Below are 16883 nucleotides of genomic sequence, written 5' to 3'. Positions count from 1 at the left end.
CTGCAATCGGCCTCCGCCACACAGCCCATGGGACACGCGGCAGCCTCCCCCACCTGAGGTTTCACTGTGGTGCCCAGGCTGCCTTTGAACTCATGATCCGCCTGCCTCAGCACCTGAGTGCTGGGAACCCACATGTGTGCCACCCCCAGCACCAGAAAATAAAAAAAGTCTAAGAAGGACACAGATTTAATTTTTTTTCCCTAGCCATTGGGATGGAACCCAGGGCCTCATAAGTGCCAAGTAAGTACAGTTGTGTTACAGGCAGCTGAGTTACTTAGAAATATTACAGACAGTCAGAAAGGGCTGGCCCTCCAAGGGGCCAGTGCAGAAAAAAAAAAAAAAAAAGAGTCCATGGGGCCAAAAATGACACAAAACAGACAGAGCAAACACATCCTGGGTCAAGGGATCCACCTCCAACTATCACATTTTTTCATTTTTATTTTTTATTTTTATTTTTTGGTGAACTCATGACCTGGTGCTTGCCAGGCAGGTGCTGTGCTACTGAGCTAAATCTCCAGGCCCTGACCATCACATCTGGGTCACTTTGAGCCCTTTTACTGCTTAATTATTTACATAATCAAGATAAACACTGCACCCAGAGGTCAGAGCCCAGATCCAAAGTCTGGATAAACAAGTCCAGGGATGAGCCTCCAAAGTGAAACCAAATCTCAGCATGTCAGCTGGGGCCTTGGTCGCCCCATCTCAGGCAGCTGACCCCTCCTCTTGCACTGAGCGTCAGTCATCACCCAGGTGGCCAATGCACAAGGGCCAATGATCCCCTCTGAGGGCTTTCTGTGAGGATCCCGCTGGGGCCTCCAAATGTTACAGCAGAGAGTGAAGCAGAGGCAGAGCAGGTAAAGCAAGCTGTATTAGCTGGCGGACGGCCTCCAGCAAACTACTGGGACGTCACCCTGAGGGGCAACTGAATTAGGGTTATACAGTTGATTTTTGGGAAGAAACGGGCAAGCATACATTCTCTCATTGTCTTGGACTCTAGCTGGCAGGGGCTACTGTCCATTCGTCCCATCAGGGGTGGACAGCGGGGTGTAACCAATCAACTCACAGCAGCTCAGGGTGAAGCAACGGTGTGGTTTTGTGGTTTTGTGGTTTGGCCCATGAGGCTATTTTTGCAAGAACTGACTGTGAGAACAGAGTCTAACGCCCTTCCTACAGCTAAGACATGGGCTGAGACCTAGGATGGCTTCACTCTGGTCCGTTCCTGTATCATTATGATTTCTTTTTTTTTTTTTTTTTTTTTCTTTTGTCTTTTTGAGACAGGGTCTTGCTGTGCAGTCCAGGCTGGCCTTGAGCTCACTGTGTAGCCCAGGCTGGCCTCGAACTCGCAATGATCTTCCTGCCTCAGCCTCCCAAGTTGTAGGGTGACAGGCATGAGCCACCGTGCCCGGCTCTACATTATGATTTCTTGACGCAGCAGCAGGAAGGCCCCAGAGCAAGCTCAAAGAATAGGAATGGATTCATGAAGAACCATTCTTTCTCCCCCAAGTCCAAACAAAAGCTTGCATCTGCCTTATAGTTTCACAGAGTCGCATCCTCAGTAGAGCCCTGTCCTGTGAGCTGTGGGCTCTAGGGTTAGGGTTAGGCTGTGCATAGATTTCAAAACCGAGTGGACAGCGTTCCAGGGAAATCTGTCTCTGAGTTAGTCATGGCGGGGACTGTTGCAGAGAGAGGAAGCTGAACACACAGAGGACCCTGAGGGACAGTGAGCCCTGCGCCTGCTGGCCGGGGCTGGGCCATGCCCGGATGAGCTCAGAACTGGGGAAGAGCCAGCCCGTACTGAGTGGCCTCAATGCCGAACACCCCAGGTCCCGGCTGAGTCACCCCAGCTCCCGGCTGAGTCACCCCTACATTTTCATGGCCTGGGAATATTTCAGGCTGAGAGCCCTGTTCACTGCCCATCCAAGACCATGGGCCAGGCTCCTGTCCTGGACGTGGGCTCCCTCCCCTCTGTGCCCCATGCCTGCTCAGCTCCTTCCTGAGGGAAACCCCAGCATCCTGTGGCCTTTTCCTGCTGGGAAGGGCAGGGGGTCTGATTTCAGGGTGGGGCCAGGCCGGGAGGAAGCCCTTGCAGAGATGGCTCCCTCTAAGCTCAGCCAGCCTCCACAGCCCCAAAGCAGGTGCACATACCCATAGCGCACTGAGGCACTGTGGCACACACAACCCTCCTGCACCGACACACATCACACACATAGCCACGGCACCTCACGCACTCTTGCATACGTGTAATGTGCACACACAAAGCACACACACTTACTCATGCACACACACATTCCTGTTGGTCTTTCACTGCTCAGGCTACGAGGTTGGGGGACAGCATCAGAAGAGCGAGGAGAAACCAAGGGAAGAGCATGACAGCTGCGGGGAGGGAGCTCCTTCCATGAGCCTATCTGCCGCAAAGCCCAGATCCTTCTCCTTGGCCTGAGAGCCGACATTCCTGTCAGTTAAGCAGAGTGACCCCAGGCTCTGGTCCTCAGCAAGGGATTTCCTAAATTTCCTGAGGTCCCCCTGGACGCCTCCTCTGTGGTCAGTGACTAGGGAGAAATGAAGACCATGGCTTGGGCTTCGGATTAGCATGGAGAAAATATTTATTAAAACAGGAAGGCAAAAACAAAAAAGTCAGAGGTGTACAGAGGTTCCACTGCAGCCGCAGGGGTGGTGTTATAGTGCTTCAGTTATTCTTCCAGAAGAATATGGCTACTCCCCCGTGTGTATTCTCTGGTGCCGCACGAGACTTGCCTTTCGATTAAATGACCGTCCACAGATCCTGCAGGCCCAGGGCTTCTCCCCCGTGTGTATTCTCTGGTGCTGCACGAGGCTTGCCTTTTGCGTAAATGACCGTCCACAGACCCTGCAGGCCCAGGGCTTCTCCCCCGTGTGTATTCTCTGGTGCTGCACAAGGTTTCGCTTTTGAGTAAATGACCGTCCACAGACGCTGCAGGCCCAGGGCTTCTCCCCCGTGTGTATTCTCTGGTGCTGCACGAGATGTGGCTTTTGATTAAATGACCGTCCACAGATCCTGCAGGCCCAGGGCTTCTCCCCCGTGTGTATTCTCTGGTGCCGCACGAGGCTTGCCTTTTGCGTAAATGACCGTCCACAGACCCTGCAGGCCCAGGGCTTCTCCCCCGTGTGTATTCTCTGGTGCTGCACAAGGTTTCGCTTTTGAGTAAATGACCGTCCACAGACGCTGCAGGCCCAGGGCTTCTCCCCCGTGTGTATTCTCTGGTGCCGCATGAGCTGTGACTTGCATCTAAACCCTCCTCCACACACTCCGCAAGCCCAGGGCTTCTCGCCTGCCTGCGAACGCTGCTGCCTGCTGCCGTTGGCTGCATCACTGAGGCCTTCCTGTTTCTGTACCCTCTTGACCGTTGCAATCTGCGAGGCTCCCCCTGCCGCACATCGCATGTCCCCGGACCTCCCCAGCTGCCCCTTGGGAGGACTGGAAGGGGCTTCCCAAGTGCCCCCCTGCCTTGTCGTTTGGTGCGCAGGGCCGGGCCCTCCTTGGACCCCTCCACCTCCACCTCCACCTCCTTCGTTCCGGCCTTGTGGATCAGAAGGCCGCTGCTCTGGTAGCGGGTCCCCCGGACAGGGGTCCTCCGGTTTGAGGCTCGTTCTTGCCGCTGTTGCTGTGCGGATCTGAGCGGGGTGACTGTATCTCACATGGCCACTGAGGAATTTCTGACTGGAGAAGGCTAAAGAGCACGAGGGACAGGGGTAGATCTCTGCCTTTGGTGCTGCTGAAAGAAGTGGTTCCACTCAGGGCAGAGGTCCGTGACCGTGTCCGGCCTGCTGGGCCACTGAGGCCACACATCACGACGAGAGCTGTCCCGTCCTCTGCTTGTGTGTGTGTGTGTGGTACCAGGATGGAACCCACGATCTCGAGCTTCCCAGGCCGTGCTTACACCGCCGAGCTAAATCCCCAGCTCCTCTTCTGCACTCCAGGCAGCCTCAGCCCTGGGACACATGGGCCGCAGGGCTCGAGCGGCTCATACTAAGTCACCTCATTTCCCGTCTTCCCTGGCCGCCCTCTGCCCCGGCCCCGCACACAGACACAGGGCCCTGATGCACCTTCTGCTGCTGCCCTGCCCCACTGACAGCTAACTGTGCTCAGTGACCTAGCTGCAAGTGTCTGCAGTGGGAGGGGACAGGGGTCTAGTAAGTTAGGGTCCACCCCGCCCGGAGATGCACCCCGGAGCTGTGGGAGGCTGCATGGGAGCTCAGCTAGTGTGAGTCCCCGTGTAGAGTGACACGTGTGTGCCCTCAGCCCGGGGTCTCCCTCGGGAGAGCAGGATACAAGCAGGACAGGCCCAGCATCTGGTCCTGTTGGCTAAAGCTGCCTTGCCGTGGCCAGGGGTCGCTTCTCTCCCGAGCTCCCCAATCAACTGGAAAATCGTCCTTCCTCGGGCCTCACCCTGACCACTCACACGGGGCCCTGCTCATCCAGCCTTAGCTCATGTCCGGTAGAGAAGAAGTCCATGTCAGTCTGTCCCCCGTCACGTCGGGGATCTTCCCCGTCACCCACCCGCTGCCTCTTAAAGGTTTCTCTCTGTCTCTGTAGTCTGCTCCCCAAACACGAGCCCAGGTGACAGCTTGGTACCACACCTGGACGGCCACCACACACGCTATTCAGGACTCGGAGGAAAATAAAAAGCAGCTCTGCGTGGACCAGGAGAGGCCAGGTCCGTGCGACAGCCCCTGCCCTGAGAATGTGTGCTTGGCCTCCCAACACACCTGGCCATAGACTTGTCCACGAAATGCTTCAAAAATAGTCAGAATGGGGATTTTCAAAGTTGAAAATGAGGACCGGGGGAGCGGCCCCCTTCTCCTCTCTCGGGAGCCCAGGGGTGCGTACCTCTGCCGGCCAGGCGCTGGCCCTTCCACCTGCTGCCCCACTTGAGGCCCAGCTCCTCCCCGTACTCGTCGCCGTACCACACCAACAGCTCGCGGCCGGGGCCCACGGCGCGGCAGGTGCGGTAGAAGATCTGCCTGCGGTACTGGAAGGCCACGAGGTTCTGCTCCTCCTCGTCTCGGGCGCAGTTCACGTACCTGGGGCCACGCCGGGAAGGAAGCCGGTTGCTGTCATGCTCCGTCCCGTCTGGCCCGGCTGTTAGCTCAGTGTGGACGCCTGTGTTCCTGCACACCGGGGCCACCTCCTGTGCCAGCCTCAGGCTCCTCCACCAGGTCCTGCGCCCGCCCCGCCTAAGCACCCACGTTCCCCGCCCATCCCGGGCTTCCCTCCTGCTGGACGGGACGCAGAACCCAGGGACCTCCTGCATTTCTAAACCTCAAGTCAGTGTGGGTCCCAGTGGAACTAGGTGCCAGGCATGCACCCGGCTTCTGGAATGGTCCCTGCCGTGTGCTACCCTGGCACCCTCCCTTTCGAAATGAGGAAGTCCGTGTTCTAAACTGGAGCATAGCGAAGCCTTAATAATTAACGTGGAGCCAGGTGGGGTTCTGGACGCCCGTCATCCCAGCACTCGGGAGGCTGAGGCAGGAGGATCACTGCGAGTTCAAGACCAGGCTGGGCTGCAAAGTGAGCTCAAGGCCAGCCTGGACTGCACAGCGAGACCCTGCCTCAAATAGACAAAAAAAACATTGAGTAAAGCGTGAACCCCGTGTCACCCATGAAACTGACTTCTCAGGATTTATCCAGAGCCTGAATTTTGTCTAGCCTGGATGGGAATAGTGTGATAAAAGATAAATCATGCTATCTATGTATTAATTTGCTTTTTTAATTTGAATGTTCATGAGGTAGGAGAGCAGAGAAGTGAGAAAAAAGAGACAAAAGAAAAAGAGAAAAAAAGCAGAGGAAAAAACAGAAGAAAAAAGTAAACCAACGAGAGAGGCAGGCGGAGGACAATGTCCCACGCAGAACCTGGACCCTGCGTCCTCACCTCATCCAGTTGGCCTGGGACGTGTCCTTGCCATCCACGTATTCGTAGCAGTGCCGCCCCTTGGTGATCTGCGATGTGGCAGCAGGACGTCAAGGTCTCCCGCGGGAGGATGACACCCCGCAGCCTCCCGTGACTGTGCTGCCGCCCATCAGCCTGCCCGTGGCCTGCCATGACCACGACACACACGGAGCTGACCCTGTGGCCGTGTCCATGTGGCACCGAGCACAGGAGGGGCCGGGGCGCCAGAAGGCGGGGTGGGGAGCAGCTCACCATCCAGGAGTACCCGCTGTGGCCGGCCTCTTCCTCCTCCGTGACCTCGCCCTCGTAGGGGCCGAAGTGCAGGTCCAGCGGCAGCGAGGAGGTCTCGGTCCACACCCCGAGCCCGGCCCCCCGGATGCTCGAGGGTCCTATTCTCAGCCCAGTGGGCAGGCTGAGGACCGCGCGGTTGGAGGTCCCCTTGGTCACCGCGTTGTCCTTTACAAACTCGGGGGGCCCGTGGGCAGGGCAGCTGTCCAGGAAGTAGTTCTTGCACCTCTCGCAATCTGACGGGAAAGCGGCGGGGATCAGGAGCGGCGCCGGCCCTGAGGAGCTTTGGACATCTCACGGCTAGGGCGAGGGGACGAGGTGACCACAGGTGACCGCATGCAGAAGGAGCAGGCCAGGGGTCACTCACACAGGTAGTCGTCGTCCTGGGGCTCGCTGACCTCCTCGTAAGTGCAACACTGCCTTTCCCGCAGGCTGTACATCTTGGGCTCCACCACCTTTCTCCTGGGGTCTAATAACAGAACTGCTGTTAGCCACGGTGATGGTGGGTCCCTGCTTCTCGAGAAAATGTGGGCTTTCCGGCCATCAGGTTCTCCCACATCCCTGCTTAACCTGTGGGCCAGGTTTCTAGCTGTCCAGGGCCAGTGCAGCCAGCAGGGCAGGGACCGGACACGGGGGCGGGGAGCAGCTACGGCCACAGGTGGGCCTGTGGGACACCTTGCATGCACAAGTCATTTAATATTTTGCTTAAAGCTTCCCAGGGATAGGTGAGAGATGGACCCTTATTCCTGTCCACTGATGGGCACCCAGAAGCTCACAGGGTCATGACGTCCCCAGTCCCCAGAGGCTCGTTATGGTCGTGCCAGGAATCGAACTCACGACCTTGTGCTTGCCAGACCAGCACTTGTGCCATTGAGTTACATCATGCCTGGCCTTGAGCCTTGGTCGTCCAGTTCCTAAGCGCAGCGGGCAGTCCCTTAGCTCTGCCGTCTGCGTCCGGCCCACCCAAAGCCCACCTCCAGCTCCAGCCATGCTCATGGCCTCCGTACAGGGCCTAGACGGACCAAAGCACAGGAGCCCTTCCTCTTACCCAGCTTTTTTGCTTCTCGGGGAGAGGACACCGGCGTCTGGGCCTTCTCTGAGCCACCGCTGTCTTGTACGTTTGCTGTTGCAGGCAATTCCTTCAGGCTGGGTTCATCACTCAACAGCGCCCTGGGCTTCCCCTTTAAGGAGAGCGAGTGTGTGTGTCTGTGTGTGTCTGTGTCTGTGTGTGTGTCTGTGTGTATGTGTCTGTATGTGTCTCTGTGTGTGTGTCTGTGTGTGTTTGTCTGTCTGTGGGTGTCGGTGTGTGTATGTCTGTGTGTGTGTCTGTCTTTCTGTGTCTTTGTGTATGTGTCTGTGTGTGTCTGTGTCTGTGAGTCTCTGTGTGTGTGTCTGTGTGTGTCTATGTGTGTGTCTGTGTCTCTGTGTGTGTGTCTGTCTGTGTCTGTCTGTGTCTGTGTGTGTATGTGTCTCTGTCTGTATGTGTATGTGTATCTGTGTGTGTCTGTGTCTGTGTGTGTCTGTGTCTCTGTCTGTGTGTCTGTGTGTGTCTATGTGTCTGTGTGTGTCTGTGTGTGTGTGTCTGTATGTGTCTGTATGTGTCTCTGTGTATGTGTCTGTGTGTGTCTGTGTCTGTGAGTCTCTGTGTGTGTGTCTGTGTGTGTCTATGTGTGTGTCTGTGTCTCTGTGTGTGTGTCTGTCTGTGTCTGTACGTGTCTGTGTCTGTGTGTGTGTCTGTGTGTGTATGTGTCTCTGTGTGTGTCTATGTCTCTGTGTGTGTGTCTGTCTGTGTCTGTACGTGTCTGTGTCTGTGTCTGTGTATGTGTCTCTGTGTGTGTCTATGTCTCTGTCTGTGTGTCTCTGTGTGTGTGTGTCTGTCTGTGTCTGTGTCTGTATGTGTCTGTGTCTCTGTGTGTGTGTCTGTTTGTGTCTGTGTGTGTGTCTTTCTCTGTGTATCTGTGTGTGTGTATCTGTCTGTGTGTGTGTCTTTCTCTGTGTGTGTCTGTGTGTCTGTGTGTGTATGTGTCTGTGTGTGTCCGTGTGTATGTATGTGTCTCTGTGTGCGTATCTTTGTGTGTGTGTCTGTGTGTGTGTCTGTTTGTGTGTCTGTGTGTGTCTGCGTGTGTGTCTTTCTCTGTGTATCTGTGTGTGTGTATCTGTGTGTCTATGTGTGTGTCTTTCTCTGTGTGTGTGTCTGTGTGTGTATGTGTCTGTGTGTGTCCGTGTGTATCTGTGTGTGTGTCTGTGTCTTTCTCTGTGTGTCTGTGTGTGTGTCTGTGTTTGTGTGTCTGTGTGTGTCTCTGTGTGTGTGTCTGTGTCTGTGTCTGTGTGTCTGTGTGTGTGTGTCTGTGTGTGTGTCTGTGTGTGTGTGTCTGTGTTGTGTGTCTGTGCGTGTGTGTGTCTGTCTGTGTGTGTCTGTGTGTCTGTGTGTGTGTCTCTGTGTCTGTCTGTGTGTGTGTATCTGTGTGTGTGTCTCTGTGTGTCTGTGTGTGTGTATCTGTGTGTGTGTATCTGTGTGTCTGTGTGTCTGTGTCTGTGTGTGTGTATGAGCCATGCCCAGGTCTCTGTTTCTTCAGGGCGTGCAGCCTGACTCCCCCCGGGGGCTCTTCCTCCCCAGCCCTGCCACCTCCTGAGGTGTCTGAATGCTTTGGGGACCCACACGCTGGGGCTCTTGCCCTCCAGCTTCCCCTCACATCCACACCGGGGAGACACTCCCAAGACCAGCGAGGGCGCCAACAGGACTGGGAGCGAAGGGGTTAACCTGACAGGAACCTGCGGTTGCTTTGGATGGGGGGATGCTGAAAAGCAGAGGGGGAACAGACAGCCCTGGACCTGAGGAGGACCCAGGGAGGCCGGGAAGAGGCCACGGACACTAGAAGTTGGGAGCGCAGTGTCCTTCAGCCACCTGCTCCTGGAGTAGATTCACGGGTTCCTGTACCAGTCCGGCTCGAGGTTCGCTAACCTCCTTAACTTCCTGACCCCTGAGGGGGCGTACGAGGTAGTTCTTTTTCTTTTTTTACCTATTTTGTCTTTTTGAGACAGGGTCTCTCTGTGCAGTCCAGGCTGGCCTTGGGCTCACTTGGTAGCCCAGGCAACTCACAGCGATCCTCCTGCCCCAGCCTCCCGAGTGCTGGGGCGACAGGCGTGGGCCACCACACCCCAGCTGTACAAGGTAATTTTTTTTTTTTGGTACTCGGGATCAAACTCACAGCCTTGCGCTTGCCAGGGCAGGCACTTATGCCACTAAGGTAGACCCCTGGCCACAAGGTAGTTCTTAATGTGACCGTGAACGTGAAAGGTAAGACCGCTCACCCAGTGTTTCCTAAGCTACTGGGTATCACACGATGTGAGATCAGCCGTTCCTCTGAGCCCTGGCTTCCGTGTCTCCTCCCCACCCACACTAGCAATCTAACTCAGAGACTTTATCTTAAGCCCTCCCTGGCCCTGTTCATTCGTGCATGGAGGACTGAGCAGTCATTTTGAACACCCTGAGGGCCTTGTAGGACACTGGGCGAAGCGTCAGGGATGGACCTGTGTCCCCAGGAGATCACAAGTCCAGCTGGCGGCTGATCCGAGGACTGCGGACAACCTAAGAGTTGCCAGAGTTATGAACTGCGCCTTTCTCCCACAGCACAGCGAGCGCCTGCCATCTGTCCTAGAAAGACAGACACCTTTCTCGGGAACAGTGTGTGACCTGTCTGCGGTCCCGTCACCCCCTGTCATCGCTCAGGCATCCGATCTGCCTCTTCCACTGCCTCCTCCTACAGAAAGGGTCCCTCTGAGGGCTGGGCAGGGTCCATCTCCCGCAGCCAGTTCAGTCAACGCCCGTGCATCCGCGCGCCCGCTTAGTGAGTCTCTCACTGCAGCACAGCGGACAGCGGAGGCTGGAATAATCAGGTGAATGAGCGGACAGAACCAATTCACGACACGCTGGGCATTTAATGAGCTGGTACACGCGGCCCAGTGGGCAGCAGGACACTTCTGTACCTCGGTTCCTCCTCTATGACATGGTTATAGTGTATTTCCTGTGTCACAGTGCGGGTGTAAGTGGGCTTTTCATTTAAAGCAACATCTGAAACATCACAAAAACAAAATGAGTGATAGCGACTGTTTGTTCTGTTCTTATTCAATTGCCATGAGGTTGAGGCCAGTCTGAGATACATAGTGAGTTCGAGGCTGGCCTGAATTACATAGGAAGACCCTGAATCAAAATAAAAGAGAGAGAGAGAGAGAGAGAGAGAGAGAGAGAGAGAGAGAGAGAGAGAGAGAGAGAGAGAAAGAAAGAAAGAAAGAAAGAAAGAAAGAAAGAAAGAAAGAAAGAAAGAAAGAGAAAAAAGCTGGGCATAGTGGCCCATGCCTGTAATTCCAGCACTCAGGAGGCTGAGGCAGGAGGATCACTGTGAGTTCTGTGAGTTTGAGGCTGGCCTCAGCTACACAGTGTGTTCAAGGCCAGCCTGGACTACATAGTGAGACCCTGTCTCAGAGCAAGCAGACAAACAGGCCTAAAACTGATGACAACACTGTACTGAACAAATCATCAAAGGAGGCGGCCGTCCCCGGATTGCCCTGTACTTTATCCCCCACAGAAGGGTTCAGTAGGATTCGGGAGACACTCACCTGCCGGGGTTTACTCTGCTCCACTCGCAAGGCTGCCCAAGGAGGTTTGACTAAAGGTGACAAGAAATCAGGGCATTGGTTGGTAAAGATCTGTAAACTCTAGGGATTCTTATCGTGACAGAGAATCCTGACCCACATGGTGAAGATCCCCAGCATGATCCACACGTGATATGTGGTTTCTAAAAATCCCTATGGCTTTTTCCTGGGAATACCAGGCCTTTAAAAATCAGGCACAGGGACTGGGGATTTAGCTCAGCGGCATAAGCGCCTGCCTTGCAAGCAGGCAGTCATGAGTTCCATCCCCGGCACTGATAAAAAGGAAAAAGACAAAAAAAAAAAAAAAAAAATCAGACGCAACCCCAGGCTTCTCCACCTGTGTTCATAAGATAGTGGCTATGTTTATCTGCAAAAATTTGACTCAGTTGTACATTAACGACAATGACTCTATGAATAGAAGGAAATCACCTTTGTAGAGAGATCATGGACATAGAATGCACCTGAGTACCCTCCAGATAATAAATAATAAAGAACATGTGTCGTGTACATGTGATAGGCTACTATTTCCCTTTAAATAGGAAGGAAACCCTGTTACACACTGCGACACGAGTGAACCCTAGGCATCTAATCCAGCTAGAAAAAGACAAATACTTCACATGCATGGTACTGGGGATCGAACTCATGACTGAACTCATGACCTTGTCCTTGTCAGGCAGGCGCTTATGCCGCTGAGCTAAACCCCTGGCTACTTGCTTTTCTGAAACACTGAATCCAATGACCAAACTATTACAGTATTAGTGTTAGGGAGAGATTGGGGAAGGGACTTGTCACTTAATTAAGCTTTCTTTGCCTTTTGATTAACAATGTTTAGGAAAAAATGTTCTTTTTTTTTTTTTAATCGGTACCAGGGATTGAACTCACGACCACACACTTGTAAGGCAGGCGGCGCTTATGCCGCTGAACTAAATCCCCAGTCCCTAAAAAAATGTTCTTTTAAAAATGATAAATAAAGGCTGGGGATTTAGCTCAGCGGCGTAAGTGCCTGCTTTAGCAAAGTGAGGTTCTGAGTTCAATCCCTGGTACAAAAAAAAAATATATATATATATATATATATATATATATATATGACAGACATAGTACGGAGATGATATCGGACACTCTGCACACCCCCCCCTACTCCAGTCTGATCTCAGAAGTCCACCACAACTCTTTCCAATCTTTCTATTTCAAGATCCCGAAACAAAAATGGGCACAAAATAAAACAAAAACTAAGCTACATAAAAGCCGCGTCTTCCTCTGGTGACGGTAACTGTTTGGGACTTGATATTTCTTACTCACAATCCGGTTTCATGCCTTCCCTTACTTGTGTATCTAAGTTACATACAAATGCACACCACACATATAGAGGTTTTCTGTCCTTTAAAAGCTGCATAGAAATCGCCCCCTAGTGGACATACTGCTTTGCACGGTGCTTGTTTGCCCTGAAACCCAATTCGGACCTGACTTGGGAGGTGACCTGTGAGTCGCCCTGGCCCTCACCTTGCTGCCTAGGGGTCCACTCCTCATCGGAATCCTCAGGGTCATCCACCCGGGGCCTGCCGGTTCGCCGCCCACGACACATGAAATCCGGTCGGTGGGCTCGGAGACCTGGGGAGGGGCGAATGCCCTGATGAAAGGGGAAGAGGAGGCGGGACAGAGGCAGTGGCGGTGGACAGACACGAAGGCCGGGGGCCGAGATGGCATCTCCACATGGCTGGCCAAGCACTCGGCTCGGCCCTGAGCCGCACAATAAAGCTTCCCTCTGTGACCCCTCCGGGAAGGGGACAGTGTGCTGGGCCTAAGACAGAGCTGCAGACACAGGGACGGAGCGGGGCCTACCCCCGCCTCCTAGGCCTGTCTGACCCAAAATCCCTTGTCACCTATGGAAAGCATCATATTGTAGTTGTTTTTCACGTTCCGGTAGCGTTTTTTCTCGAACTCTCCCATCTTCGCCCATTCTGCCCTGGAGAAGTACCTGGAAATGTCCTTGAAAGTGTCTTTGATCTGGAGGAAAGAGACTCTGTGTGATTCCCAGCACAGGTCACAAGACAGAATTTCCCCCTCCTGCCAGGCACCTGCAGGGCCCAGCTGGCTGTGGCATCTCTGTGAAGCAGACCGCCCTGCCTTCCCGTGCCTGTGACTCTGGGTGGGCACGGATGGCCCTGGCTGTCCCCTGTCAGCATTGTAACCCTAACCCTTCCTCCCTCTGGCCCTGGATGCAGCGCCCCAGCCCAGGGTCTGGTCCCCACCTCCCTGTGCAGGCCTGCGGGCCCGACCTTGCCTTCCCAATGGCTCATCTACCTCGGGCTTCTGCCCGGCTTCCGCTGCGTCTTCCTCGGAACTGTCCTCCGAGGAACTGGGGGCACTCATGGGCCTGGATAGCACGAGGGAAGGGCGGGAACCTGCGAAAGGAGGAGCTGGGGGCTGCTCTCCAGGCCAGGCCCAGGAGCAGGGGACCCGGGTGGTGAGTGCAAGGCTTGGACTCCAGTCTGCCAGGAAGGGGAGGGTCGGGGCTCCATGCTTCACACAGGCAACAGGGAGGGGCAACCAGGTGAGGAGCTGTCCCCCAAAACCCCTAACAGTACCCTTGTCCCAGGCCCAAGCAAACCTAACCTGGCCTCACCTTAACCCTAGCCCTCAGCCCAAACCTAACCCTTCTCTCACCTCAACCCTAACCTACTCCAAGACTCACCCCAACCCTAACGTACCCCAACCTAACCCTTTGCCCTAATCCCAGCCCCAAGCGTCACCCCAGATCTCTAGAGTTAGAGATCTAACTCTAACCATAACCAAACCCTCACCGAACCTTAACCTACCCACAACTTTCCGCTGAATCCAAACCCTAGCCCAAACCTTCAGCGTGAACACAACCCAAGGGGTGTCATGGGCCTGGGCACCCATGGGCACCCCAAACGTCATCCCAAACCAGTCCTAACCTGATCTAACCCTAACCCAACCCTTCACCAGACCCAGAAACCAAAACTTCCCACCAAGGCCAACCCTAACCCTTGACCCAACGCTAAGCCTCATGGCAAACCTAACACTCAGACCAAGCCAATCCCCAACCACTAACCCCAAACAACCCCAGCCCTGGCCCTCACCCCAACTCTAACCTCAACCCCAAACTCAAACCTGACCCTTGCCCCAATCCAAATCCCCACCCTAACCACAACCCAAACATCGACACTCACCCCAAAACTGACGCCAAGCCTAATCCTCACCCTAGCCCACGCCCTTGTGCCTACCAAACCCCAATCCTAACCGTCACCCCCCCAAACCCCAGCTCCAATCCTCGCCCCCACCCAGTCCCCATTCCTGAGCAACCCTGGCTGCTCCTCAGCCCTCACCAGCTCTGAGCCTGACTGAGCTGAGGGACCACTCGGGGTGCTCCCGCTTCAGGAGCTGGGGTCTCCCCGGATCCCTGAGTCCCTGAGTCGGGGTGCCATGTGGGGCCTGGGGGTACCCGCAGACGGGGGAGGCGGTTTTCGGGTCAGGGGAGGGGCGCCCAGGCTGAGGGGGTGCCGCAGGAAGGGGTGGGGGTGACTGGAACCCCGCGCTGATGGGATGGGGTCCCGAGCTGACTGGGGTGTCTCTGAGGGCGGACACTGGGGACTCCAGCTGAAGGACCCTCCCCCGCATCCCACGGGGCCCAGGAGAGGGTTTGGGGCTCCTCCTAGGCGGGCTTTTGGGGAGCCTCAGGCAGAGGGAAGTGGGGTCCCAGACGAGCGCGTGAGGCTCCTTGGGCTCCGGGTTTCTGGGGTCCCTGTCACCCATGGGGACCCCCGGTCTCTAGTGACAATTGGGGGCCCGGGAGGGGTGCGAGCTCCAGCGTTGGGGCCGAGGAGGGACATTCGCTGTCCTTGGGTGGAGCCCGGACCCCGGGGCCTTGGGGTGCCCTGCCGGGAGCGGAGTTGGAGTCCCTCAGGCCGGCGGGGCTCGGGGTCTCTCGGGGCTGAGGGAATTGAAGCTTGGCGGGGTAGGGGACGGGGGTGTCGGGCTGAGACACGAAGGCCCGCCGAGGGCTCGGAGGCTTCTCACGCACCGCAGAGCCGGTCCTGTCAGGGTCCGGCCTCTGTGCTCTCCTTGACTGACTGGCGGCGACCACCCAGCCCTTCAGAAGTTGCCGCACTGGAGGGGCTAGGCGCAGCCAATCAGCACACAGACCAACAGGACAGCACCAATGAGCGCTCAGGACTCCGGTGGGGGCGTGGCAGAGGGCGTAACAAGGCCTGTCAGGCACCGGTGCAACCCGACCTGGGCTCTTGCTGGGGGCGGGGCCTGTGTTTCCCGCCCTGCAGAAGGTCCCGCCCCACTCCACCTGGATTGGCTGCCTAGGGCCCCGCGAGTGTCCGTCAGGAAAAGGGGCGCGGACTCGAGGGCGGCTTCCAGGCTCGCCTGCTGCTGCTGTGCCTGCAGCCTGGCTTTGGGGACAGGGTGAGCTCAGGGCTAAGAGGTTGGCATAGAGGGTAGAGGTGAGGGTGAGGGCGAGAGTCAGGCTTTAGGTTTGATGATGAGGTTCACAGGTTCACAGGCTCAGGGGCGTCAGGGTGCTGCAGCAGGGCTAGCTGTTAGGGTGCAGAGGAGGAGGGGAAGGTGTGGGGGACGAGCACGATGGGGACGCCGGGGCCTGGGTCGGAGTTCTGCGGGCACCAGAGCAGCTAGGCAGCGCTCAGGACAGCGGGCCTGGAGGGACATCGGGGCTGCTGAACTCCCCTGGGGGTGCCTGCCTGCAGGGAACCGCAGAGAGAGATGGGCCTGAGGGAAGAGAGGCCGGGTCTGCAGAAGGGGCGGAGCCTTTGGGAGGAGGGGTGGAGCCTGCGTGTGGTTTCAGGAGGGTCTGAGGAGGGGCGGGGCCTGAGGGATAGGCGGAGCCTGCGGGGAGGGGGCGGGGCCTGAACGTGTGTCTAGCAGGTATGGGTTTGTGGAGAGGGACGGGGCCTAGCGACGAGGGGCGGGGCCCGAGGGAGAGGCGGGGGCCTGCGGAGAGGGGGCGGGGTCTGAACGTGTGTCTAGCCGGTATGGGTCTGTGGGGAGGGGCGGGGCCTAGCGGCGAGGGGCGGGGCCTGAGCCTGCGTTGAAGATACGGGACTGAGGAGGGGCAGGGCCTGGGGAAGAGAGGCGAGCCCGTAAGAGAAGGAGTGGGTTTGCGGGAGGAGGGACTGCAGTTCACGCTGGTGGAGGGCAGAGTCCGCACAAGAGGAGGGCGGGGCCTGTCACAGTGGGTGCGAAGCCCTAGGTGCCTTCAGGCCTGGAACAGAAGTCAGGCCCACAGAAGAGGGGCGTGGTCTTCGCTGGGGGCGTGGCCTTCGAAAGGGCGGGGCCTGTGGGTGGAATCGCTTGGGCTTACCCTGGAGGGCGTGGCCTGCGGAAGGCGAGGGGTGGGACCTGTCTGGAGGGCGGGGCCTCTACCAAGGCACCGAAGAGGGGGTGCCTGTGAGCCGGCTGTAGGAGAGTGAGGACCTGGTTCAAGCTGCGCCTGACTCTTGCTTGGGCCTTCATAAAGAGATCCGTGTTGCTACTCTGGACCAGCAACATGTAACTTCATTAAGATGCAAACAGCTTCATCTTTGTGGAATTAGACGAACTGATCCTAAACTCATACGGCAGAACAGATATTTGATAAGAGCACGAAATCTGTGAACGCGAAAATACAACACGAGGATGGGTAACACCTGGCCCAGGAGCAGGTCACTGGAATGCTCCAAGATAATTTTTAAAATATGAGTTAGAAGAAGACAGACGCATTATATATGACCTGACTTTCCTAATAAACTTAGGGAGGGTGTCTCCTGAGGAAATGCGAACGCCATCGCCTCGAGAAGATTGGAGGGCTGCGGTGCAGCCTGGATGTTCCAGAGGTCCTGTGAGCACGGAGGCTTGAAGGTGCGGTCTGTCAGGTCTGCTTTACACTCCCTTAGTCAGCACCCACGTTCTACGGGAGGGTGGGGGGCACTGTGGGGGGCTCCTAGGGGCACCTCTGACGCTGCCCTCCCACGGGGCCTTCCTCTCCTTTCC

General features: G+C 56.2%; 1 protein-coding gene and 1 long non-coding RNA gene across 2 annotated transcripts in view; one reads left to right on the top strand and one right to left on the bottom strand.

Moving 5' to 3' along the window:
- Positions 1 to 2593: 2593 nt before the first annotated feature.
- On the bottom strand, positions 2594 to 13526 carry Prdm9 (PR/SET domain 9). Its single transcript, XM_063242741.1, has 10 exons — positions 13170 to 13526; positions 12749 to 12872; positions 12369 to 12476; positions 10833 to 10882; positions 7252 to 7396; positions 6583 to 6696; positions 6180 to 6451; positions 5910 to 5977; positions 4868 to 5061; positions 2594 to 3749 (listed from the first exon to the last, which is right to left on the bottom strand). Exons 1-10 carry the CDS (start codon positions 13236 to 13238, stop codon positions 2713 to 2715), a joined length of 2181 nt encoding a protein of 726 aa, XP_063098811.1. The 5' UTR covers positions 13239 to 13526; the 3' UTR covers positions 2594 to 2712.
- A 1708-nt stretch (positions 13527 to 15234) lies between these two features.
- Positions 15235 to 16883, top strand: part of LOC134474578 (uncharacterized) — a 5779-nt gene continuing 4130 nt past the window's right edge. The window contains exons 1-2 of the long non-coding RNA XR_010045412.1: positions 15235 to 15302; positions 16646 to 16751. This is a non-coding gene — a long non-coding RNA (uncharacterized LOC134474578). The remainder of the gene's footprint in view (positions 15303 to 16645; positions 16752 to 16883) is intronic.

This window comes from Cavia porcellus, unplaced genomic scaffold (genome assembly GCF_034190915.1).
Source record: "Cavia porcellus strain 051 isolate PalLab524CR breed Dunkin Hartley unplaced genomic scaffold, mCavPor4.1 scaffold_33, whole genome shotgun sequence".
Lineage (NCBI taxonomy): Eukaryota > Metazoa > Chordata > Mammalia > Rodentia > Caviidae > Cavia > Cavia porcellus.
Note: the sequence above shows the minus strand (reverse complement) of the source record. Positions and strands in the feature narration are given on the sequence as shown.

Coding starts and splice junctions, on each gene's coding strand:
- Prdm9 (XM_063242741.1), bottom strand. CDS start 13,238: ATGAGTGCCCCCAGTTCCTCGGAGGACAGTTCCGAGGAAGACGCAGCG. Junction 7,397..10,832: donor AGCAGAGTAAACCCCGGCAG/GTGAGTGTCTCC, acceptor CTCTCCTTAAAG/GGGAAGCCCAGGGCGCTGTT. Junction 3,750..4,867: donor CCAGCGCCTGGCCGGCAGAG/GTACGCACCCCT, acceptor TTCTTTCAGCAG/CACCAAAGGCAGAGATCTAC.